The 10,243-nt window shown below is 39.7% G+C and overlaps 1 protein-coding gene across 1 annotated transcript; it reads right to left on the bottom strand.

The window, feature by feature from the left end:
* Positions 1–1,927: 1,927 nt before the first annotated feature.
* On the bottom strand, positions 1,928–9,824 carry LOC142866390 (KRAB domain-containing protein 5-like). Its single transcript, XM_075999759.1, has 3 exons — positions 9,665–9,824; positions 2,889–3,015; positions 1,928–2,037 (listed from the first exon to the last, which is right to left on the bottom strand). The coding sequence occupies exons 1-3, from the start codon at positions 9,665–9,667 to the stop codon at positions 1,928–1,930; spliced, it is 240 nt and encodes a 79-aa protein (XP_075855874.1). The 5' UTR covers positions 9,668–9,824.
* Positions 9,825–10,243: the final 419 nt, after the last annotated feature.

Below are 10,243 nucleotides of genomic sequence, written 5' to 3'. Positions count from 1 at the left end.
CTATAAAAATTGTATTCAATCATTTCTACAACATGGATGGACATGGAGGACATTATGCTAACTGAAATCATTCAAGCACACAAACATAAATACTGTAGAATCTTACATACATGGGGAATCTAAAAAGTTTAAACTCATAGAAACAGAGATTACAAGGCTAATTTCCAGGGCCTGAGGTGAAAAAAAAAGCAAAGATGTGGTTCAAGAGTACAAACATTAAGTTACAAGACCAAAAAGTTTTGTAGACATAATGTATATCATGGTGTCTATAGCTAATAATAATGTTTTGCATCTTAAAATTTACTGACTGTAGACTTTAAGTATTCTCACTATAAAAAAAAAATAAGTAACTGTGAGGTAATATATATTTTCATTAACTTGGTTGTGTTAATCATATCAAAACATATATCAAATCATTACATTGTACATAATAATTATATAGTTATACTATTTTTATTTGTGAAGAAAATTCATATGACACACACAAACACATATATACACACATAGATAAACATTTGAATGACACAGTACCAGTAGGCTTCATACTAAACAAGAGAAAATTATAGAATTAGAGTTGGTAACAGTTAAAGACTGGGAGTTTAATGTATGCTCAGCCGTGTTCTATGCACCCCAAACATATTTCACAATTGTAGGGTATTGCAGGGCTTAGTGGCTCACGCCTATAATTCTAGCACTCTGGGAGGCCGAGGTAGGCAAATCGCTCCTGGTCAGGCATTTGAACCCAGACTGAGCAAGAGCAAGACCCCATCTCTACTAAAAATAGAAAGAAATGAATTGGCAAACAAAAATATATAGAAAAAATTAGCCGAGCATTTTGGCACATGCCTGTAGTCCCAGCTACTCCAAAGGCTGAGGCAGTAGGATTGCTCTAACCCAGGATTTTGAGGTTGCTGTGATGTAGGCTGATGCCACAGCACCCTAGCACAGGCAACGAAGGTAGACTCTTGACTAAAAAAAAATGTAAAGTGTACATACATTAAACTATATTAAAATTTAGAAATTTGGGCACATAGAATTAAATTATTAATCAGAGTCACAAAAAAAACCCCAGAATTTTGAAGTAAAATAACATTATCTTTTCTAATATTTAAGGAGATACTTAGTGTTCTGATAATGAGCATGAATTTCTATAGAAACACATTTAATCATTTCACAGGATAACAAAAACTAAAGCAGAAAAAATATAACATCTGCTTGTGGTGACCCTGGGATTTCTGAACTAAATACCAATATCACCACCACACTCACACATTCCAGACATGATGCAATAAATGCAGAGCAATTAAAAGATGGTTTGCAGACTGGTGTGGTGGCTCGTGCTTGTAATCCTAGTGCTCTGGGAGGGCAAAGGAGGAGGATCGCTTGAGCTCAGGAGTTCAAGACCAGTCAGAGCAATAGCAAGAGACCATCTTTACTGAAAATAGAAAAATCAGCCAGAGACTTTGGCACATGCCTATAGTGTCAGCTACTCAGGATGCTGAGCAGGAGGATCACTTGAGCCCAAGAGTTTGAGGATTCAGTGAGCTACCACAAAGCCACTGCACTCTATCCAGGTTGAGAGAGTGAGACTCGGTCTCAAAAAAAATTCTTTACCATAGATTTTCTCAAATATACACACATATTTCCATGTCCTGTAATGTAATGGAACGCAGTCAGTACCTGCAGTCCATTATAAACCAAGAGTAGGGCTTTTGTTCTCACTCTAACCTTAAAAGAACAATAAAGAAAATTAAAGTCCTTAGATAATTTAAGAATAAGGGACAGGGAAGCCTCTATCAAAGATTAAGACAAAGAAACCCAAGCTTCCCAGATCCAATTTCCATTGAAGCAGAGTTTTCCAAAGCACTTTTTAAGGTCTGGTTCCTTCCTTGACCTTTGAACTTCTAATATGTGTCATCTGCTTTATTCACTCCCACCTACCTGAGTTTTCGGCTACTGTCTTCTTCGTCTTCACATTCCAAGGCTCTTTTCCTTGCTCCAGACAGGTGATCAGGTCTGGCTTAGAGGCAACAAGACCTGTTTTATTTGAAAAATGTAACATATTTTTGGGATTCTTCCATTACCAATTGAGTACTGTGCTCAGTAGAAAAAGGGGAACAATATAGAAAGATTCTCAAAAAAATCCCAAAATACTAATTTCTAACAGACACTTTAGAATATTTAGAAAGTATTTAAAATTTGAGGGTCCTTAGCTCCATTACCCAATACTTTGGAATCAAATATTGGTTATGGAAATTGGAATTTAAGATGTGAGCAATAAGGCCGGGTGTGGTGGCTCACGCCTGTAATCCTAGCACTCTGGGAGGCCGAGGCGGGCGGATTGCTCAAGGTCGGGAGTTCAAAACCAGCCTGAGCGAGACCCCGTCTCTACCATAAAAATAGAAAGAAACTAATTGGCCAACTAATATATATAATATAAAAATCAGCCGGGCATGGTGGCGAATGCCTGTAGTCCCAGCTACTCGGGAGGCTGAGGCAGGAGAATCGCTTGAGCCCAGGAGTTTGAGGTTGCTGTGAGCTAGGCTGACGCCACGGCACTCACTCTAGCCTAGGCAAGAAAGCAAGACTCTGTCTCAAAATAAATAAATAAATAAATAAAAGATGTGAGCAATAGCATCTTATGCGACTAATGTTTTGGAATTACCACTGACGAAGAGTGAAGGGTACAGATCAGTTCAAGAAAGGGAAAGATTCATGTCAAGATAAAACAGGTTGAAGATTTTCTTTCCTATACCAACAAATTTTTCCTTGAAAACAAACAACTTAACTTCCGTCATGCAAAGAAGAAAATCCCAGAAAAATTCTACAAAGTTAGAATATAAAATCTGTAGTATGAAATAAAAATTGTGTATTGAAATGATCTTTACCCATGAACACCAAATGTCTGTAGTTCTCAAGCATCACATCTCTATACAACTTCTGCTGAGCATTGTCAAGACATGCCCACTCCTCCAGAGAGAATTCTATGGCCACATCCCTGAATGTCAACAGTCCCTGAAACAAACAAAACAAAACACATATTCACCAAGTGGTCATGTAGAGAATTCTTAATCTCACAGCTGGTGAAATAATGGAGTGAAGAGAACTGGTTCTGACTCATATGAATAACTGGAATTATTCAAGCAGACAAATTTTAACACAAAAATATTCTCTAATATATTATCTAACTCTGGAGAGAGAGGATGACATAAGGTCCACAAATCTCATGTAGATATTATAATTTTCTGGATAAGGAATAAAATTCCAATCACCAACATAGACATTTATATTTGTGAGTATTATATTTACATCATACAGGATAAGTTGTGTATATTTTTCAGGTAGAAAAATCATGTTGACTTAGAAGGTATTAATGCTTCTTAAATTTTGCAAAGACTTTAATACGTACAACAACAAACTAGAAATAATCCTAAAATACAAATTTTTGATTTCAAAAATCTGGAGTGAAGCCTGAGTTTCTGAATTTCTAACAAACTCAGCAGTGACATCATTGCTTCTGGTGGAAAGGGAATATTTTTCAAACATTCAGTAAGCAGCAGAACCTGGCTTCATCTGAGTTCACTGTTCCAGGAAACAAAGATGAGAGACTTTATTTTCCAGAGCAAGTAATATGCAAATGGAATCTAATATAAAAGAAGAGCTTCCACATAAACTGTGATGGTTTATGCTCATCACTAAGTAAATCTTCACAAGGTACTTCATAATTGACAGGAAAATAATTAACTCTATACTAGAAAAATGATAGAGAACACATTAACCAAGTGAATAAAATTAATACCAACTATAATACAACAAATTACTATCAGGTATCAATGCACACAGACATACCACCACTGCTGTGATATTTTGATATTTTTGGCCAAAAAAAAAAAAATTGTAAATTATCATCTGAATCTAATCATGAACATCAGTTTTATGCAAAGTTCAAGCTACAGTTATCTCTCATGTTCTGTCATCTCAAATAATGTATTTAAATAGTCTTTCTTTAGTATCCCAGAGAGCTAGTGTCTTCTAATTATTCTTTCTCTCAGAACTTTCTAAGTTATCTGAACAATTAATGTGTATTCCACTAATCTCTTTCTGCACAGAACTGATGGAGCATCTAGATAGAACTTAAACCGTACATGTACCCCTTCTTCACTGATATCCTGGGGATTGAACTCATCTCCAATAGTAATCTTGGGCATCCAAGATTCTGCCTCCAAGATGTTCAACAGCAACAAAGGGAATATTTTCAATATTGCAAGTTTTAAATTTATGGTGACAATTGTTCATGGTGCATAAGCATGGATGGAGAGAAGGCTCTGGCATATAGGGGGAGAATAATTTTTTAGAGCTCCTCGACTATCATTAAGAAAAAGAGGGAAAAAAGTATTTGAAATGAAGGCATTAGGTAGGAACAACAGTGCAAAGTCTGTACACAAGACATAACAAGAGGAAAAGTGAACATAGCCCCTGACCTGGGACACATTCCCAGGAGAACCAGCCATTTCTTTCTCTTCCTCCTTCGAGAAATACCTTCTTAGTTAAGATTATCTGGAAAGATCACACATGTATCTTGAGAATATGCATCTAAAGGTGTTCGCACAACATTTCCCCTGCTACCACCTCACCCACAGCAAAAGGACCATGGTGCAGAAAAATTCACACTTCCCTGTCCTTTATCACAGGAGACAGAAGCAATGATCTCCTACATATAGATCAAAATTTGAGGTTTTTTTCCTTTCCTGCCCACAGCTTTTCTGTCCTGCCAAAGTCACCAGCAATTTTTGCTGCAGCAGTGAGAATATGGACCATACTGACCTGCCCTTACAAAACACAAGAAACTTTTCTAAAGAAGACAGAAGAATGGCCAACAAACATATGAAAAAAAAATGCTCAACATCTCTAATCATTAGGGAAATGCAAATCAAAACCACAATGAGATATCACTTAACTCCAGTGAAAATGGCCTTTATTAAAAAGTCCCCAAACAATAAATGCTAGTGTGGATGTGGAGAGATAGGAACACTCCTACACTGCTAGTGGGACTGCAAACTAGTTCAACCTCTGTGGAAAGCAATATGGAGATACCTTAAAGTGATACAAGTGGATCTACCATTTGATCCAGCAATCCCATTACTGGACATCTACCCAAAAGATTCAATGAAACTTTCCCAAAAAGACACCTGCACTCGAATGTATATAGCAGCACAATTCATAATTGTAAGGCTGTGTAAACTTGCCCAAGTGCCCATCAATCCAAGAGTGGATTAATAAAATGTGGTATATGTATACCATGGAGTACTATTCAGCTATAGGAAACAATGGTGATATAGAACATCTTGTATTTTCCTGCTTAGAGCTGGAACCCATACTACTAAGTGAAGCACCCCAAGAATGGAAAAACAAGCATCACATATACTCACCAGCAAACTGGTATTAACTGAGCAGCACCTAATTGGACACATAGGAACTACAGTAATGGGATATTGGGCAGGTGGGAGGGGGGAGGGAGGTGAGCATATACATACATAATGAGTGAGATGTGCACCATCTGGGGGATGGTCATGCTGGAAACTCACACTTGTGGGGAGAGGGGGGAAAGGGCATTATTTGAAACCTTAAAATTTGTACCCCCATAATATTTTGAAATAAAAAACAAACAAACCTTAAAAATATCTCTAATCTTGTGAAGGGAATCAGGTCAGGTATTGTTGACCAATCCTTGTGCTGCTAAATTGAAGATCAATGTTTCTTTAGTATTTACACTTCTAAACTGCCTATATATTGAGCATTCCCATAACTCCCTCCTCAGCTCCACTAATTCAATATAACTACTCATAGAACACAGCAAAACATTTTAATTACATTTTACAGTTTATTAGAATTGGTACACGCAGGAATGGCCAAATGGAAGAAATGTGCAGAGCAAGACAAAGTGGTGGGGCAAGACGGCACTAGAAACTAATGCTGGTAAATAGCTGTGACTGATTAAAGAAATCTCCCATCCTTTTTGTTCATTAAGAGCAGCTCACTGCAAAGAAACACCCTTTATGTTATGACTTAGATGATGCTCCCTATTTTACCTATCACAAAACCAGACACAGACCCTAAAAAATCCCATTTTTGCTTCACAAACAATTAGAAGAACAATTCTGTATTCACTAGTGTAAACTAAATACTTGCTAACCATATGTGAGCTAAGTTACTCTCCTTTTGCCAGGCCCCTGAACTGTCATCCTCCCTCAGCGTTAACTAGTATATAACCCCACTCTCTGCCCCTCCTAAGAATAGTCTGACTTCAGGGTAATTTATTCTCTGATTTACCATCTACTTGTGCCAGCTGACATCCTGACATCTCCCTGAAATGCTGTTTCTAATCTCATTTTCTCTTTCCTATAAAAGGAAGCCCCTTTTTGCCTAAACTTTGAGATGCTTGCAGATCTTATATTTGGTGCTTCCCACAGTCGCAATACTCCTTCACAATAAAGACACTTCTCACCTAAATCTGAAATGGGGCCAGGCGCGGTGGCTCAAGCCTGTAATCCTAGCACTCTGGGAGGCCGAGGCAGGCGGATTGTTCGAGGTCGGGAGTTCAAAACCAGCCTGAGCAAGACCCCGTCTCTACTAAAAATAGAAAGAAATTAATTGACCAACTAAAAATATATATACAACAAATTAGCCAGGCATGGTGGTGCATGCCTGTAGTCCCAGCTACTTGGGAGGCTGAGGCAGGAGGATCGCTTGAGCCCAGGAGATTGAGGTTGCTGTGAGCTAGACTGACGCCATGGCACTCACTCTAGCCAGGGCAACAAAAGTGAGACTTTGTCTCAAAAAAAAAAAAAAATCTGAAATGGTTGTATTTGCCAATGTCTAAAAACAGTCCCAGGACAATAACAGATGCACTCCCAAAAGGGGTATCACACAGTTTTCCATCCCTAAACCAACCAAACCTTCCAATGTGTCCTTGTTCCCAGTTTTCCAGGGGTCTGTAGCTTCTTTCACTATAAAGAGCTCCTTCCCTGGCAGACATGAGTAGGCTAGAACACCTAAGAGTTAGGTCCCTTAGGAAAAACTCACTGGGCATTCAATGACCTCCTTTTACAGGCTGAAGATTGGGGTAAGCTTGGAGGCCCTGGTTCCATGCCTCTGCTTCTCATTCAGGGTTACTCATTTCATTGTAAATAAAAGAATACCCAGTGTTTGAAGAATCTAGCAAAATTTCTTAAACTCAGTTTCTTAAACTCAGCAAAACTTCTATAAACTCAGGTTTATAGAAGGGAGGACAATTCAGAAGGGAAAATACTCAGACCACAGTGTTTTTCCTCTGCTCTCACAGGACAACAACCAACACAGAAGATTTATAGGACCAAATGTGTACAAATTTCTCCCTAATAACAAACAAGCAATCACTTTTACAGCTAACTGTCCTCAAATACAGCTCAATCTGATACTATCTGACTGAAGATAGTCTCAAATCACACAGGTTTAGGATTCAACCCCCAAAACTATCCCCCCTTTCAGACACCACTTGCATGTCCAGGAATCCAAATCTTCTGATAGACCAGCCTCAAGTTGGAGTTCCATGACCTCCTCTGTATATTTGATTCATTTCCCAGACCAGCTCACAAAGCTCAGGAAAATACTTATTATATTTACTGATTTATCACAAAGGATATCTTGAGAGATATAAACAAAAATCCAGGTCAGGAGATACATAAGGCAAAGTATGGGGAAGAAGGGGTGCACAGATTCAAGCCCTTGACAGGCTCCCCACTTCCAGGAACCACCACCTGTTCAGCTATCTGGAAGTTCTCCAAACCCTGTCCTTTGGGATTTTTATAGAAGCTTCATTTATAAGCATAATTAGTTTGCCCATATAAGTTATTTACAATCCAATTAACCTTCAGCCCCTCCCTGCTACCCAAAGGCTGGGAATGGGACTGAAAATTCCATCCCTGGAAACAAATGGCAGGTTTCCCTGGCAACCAGCCTCCCACCCAGTGATTTCTGGCAGTTTTATAAAAACTGCCTTATTAACATAAGCTCAGAAGTGTTTGATAGGCTAATTATAAATAAAAAAAGATTGCCTTTCACCTTTACCATTCAGGAAATACTTCAGGAACCAAGAAAGAAAGGCCAAATATTTTAACAAAAAGATATTGTTATTGCTATAGACATTTAGAAAATAACAAAGTCTACAGGAGCTGAGAGCCAAGAATCATGCATAGAAAAACAAAATATATCTATCATAATATCACAGAAATTGTAAGGCACTTAAATTTCGTATTTCTAAAGGAAAACCAAAAGTATTTATCTCTTTTAGACAATAAGTAGGTCATTTATTATTTTCATTATAACAAATCATTTAGGAAACAATGGCATGTGAACTCTTCTAAGAGTTGCCAAATCCCATCTCATAGGCTTTATCGTTAAACTCCAATATCCAGATAACAGGACACAAAACAGAGTGATCCACTTTCACAAATCCTCAACCCTAAAAAAAAAGAAAAGTAGAAATAGGTGTGTGGTGAGTCTTTGTCACTCACTAATTTTTTGCCCACACTTCCTTGTGGAAACCTATTCATTTTTCTGCAACCAATATGGAACAAAAATTTGTTTCTATTTCAATTGCTGAGTATACTTGCCAAAGCAAAGCCCTGAAATTCTATTAAAAATCACTGGCAGGCTGGGTGTGATGGCTCAGGCCTGTAATCCCAGCACTCTGGGAGGCCCAGGGGGGCGGATTGCTCGAAGTCAAGAGTTCAAAACCAGCCTGAGCAAGAGTGAGACCCCATCTCTACTATAAATAGAAAGAAATTAATTTGGCCAACTAATATATATAGAAAAAATTAGCCAGACATAGTGACCCATGCCGTTAGTACCAGCTACTTGGGAGACTGAGGCAGGAGGACTGCATGAGCCCAGGAGTTTGAGGTTGCTGTGAGCCAGCCAGGCTGACACTAGAGCACTCAATGTAGCCTGGGCAACAAAGCGAGACTCTTGTCTCAAAAAAAAAAAATAAGTTTTAAAAATGCAATATATAAATAGAGTTTTTCTGAAATCTACTTTTATATGACTCCTTTTTATGATGACATAAAGACTACACAACTATAACCACTGAATTATTGAATTTGGTTTGCTGTCTCCTGGACTTTTTGAAAGTCTTTGATTTAAGCCCTCCTGATGGACCTCAAAAACAAACCATAGATGACTGCTCTCAGAACCATAAATCGCAGTTTGCTTTAATAAATTCTGTCACCTTTTTAAGCGGTGCCTTAGTTTAATTTTTAACATGAGAGTGGAGAGTGGTGGGGACCCCAGGGGCTACAGATCCTCCCACGCATGAACCCTGCAGCCCAGCTTAAATTCCTCCCTGATGACCCTGTAGTCACCCCACAATGTAGTGGAGACGCAGGGCTGCATCACAGAACTAACCAGATGACTCCCACTGGGCCACAGATGCCTGGGAGGATGAGACAGGGCGCTCCTGGTTCCAGCTGCGGCCCAACCCCGCTCTAAGCCGCAGGGGACTGAGGGCCAAGCAGGCCTAATGAGTCCCTTGTCCCCAGACTCCTGGTCTGGCGGGAAGCCGGGGTCCTGCCACAGCCAGTTCCACTGGGTTTCAAATCCCCTGGCACAGCCGGCCCCACACACTCACCATTTTCCAACTTCCGTGGTGCCCTGGGATCCTTCTTGCAGATGTTTCAGAACCCGCAGTTCAGAGGGTGACAAAGGCTGAGGGTTACCTGAGTTTCCCAAAGCAAAGAAGAAGGAGCACTGAAGACAAAAAGGAGCGTGGAGGACAGGCAGGAGACAAAGGCCCCTCACCTCTCCCCTCCCCCCACCCCCCACCCCCCACCCCCCGCAGGTCCCGGAAGTCCCGCCCTTCCACTGCGTGCCTGATTGGAGAGTTCCCATTCCAGGATTTCTGATTGGCTCGGGCTCTAGGCCACACCCTTTAGAGCCCTGATTGGCATATAATGGGATCCACCTACTAATGGCCACAACCAGGGCTTTCTGCCTGCTCTGGGACCTGTTGGTACCTGCAGCACATTTGCATTTAACCTTGTATGTAGGTTATATCCAAGCCAGGCATGGTGGCTCACGCCCGTAACCATAGCACTCATCTCAGGAGTTCAAGACCACACTGAGCAAGTGGGAGACCCTTGTCTCTACTAAAAAAATAAAAACAAATTAGCCAAACAACTAAAAATAAAAAAAGTTTAGCCAGGCATGG

The sequence above is a fragment of the Microcebus murinus genome, unplaced genomic scaffold (genome assembly GCF_040939455.1).
Source record: "Microcebus murinus isolate Inina unplaced genomic scaffold, M.murinus_Inina_mat1.0 scaf004_hap2_Mmur4.0, whole genome shotgun sequence".
In the NCBI taxonomy this organism is placed as follows: domain Eukaryota; kingdom Metazoa; phylum Chordata; class Mammalia; order Primates; family Cheirogaleidae; genus Microcebus; species Microcebus murinus.
Note: the sequence above shows the minus strand (reverse complement) of the source record. Positions and strands in the feature narration are given on the sequence as shown.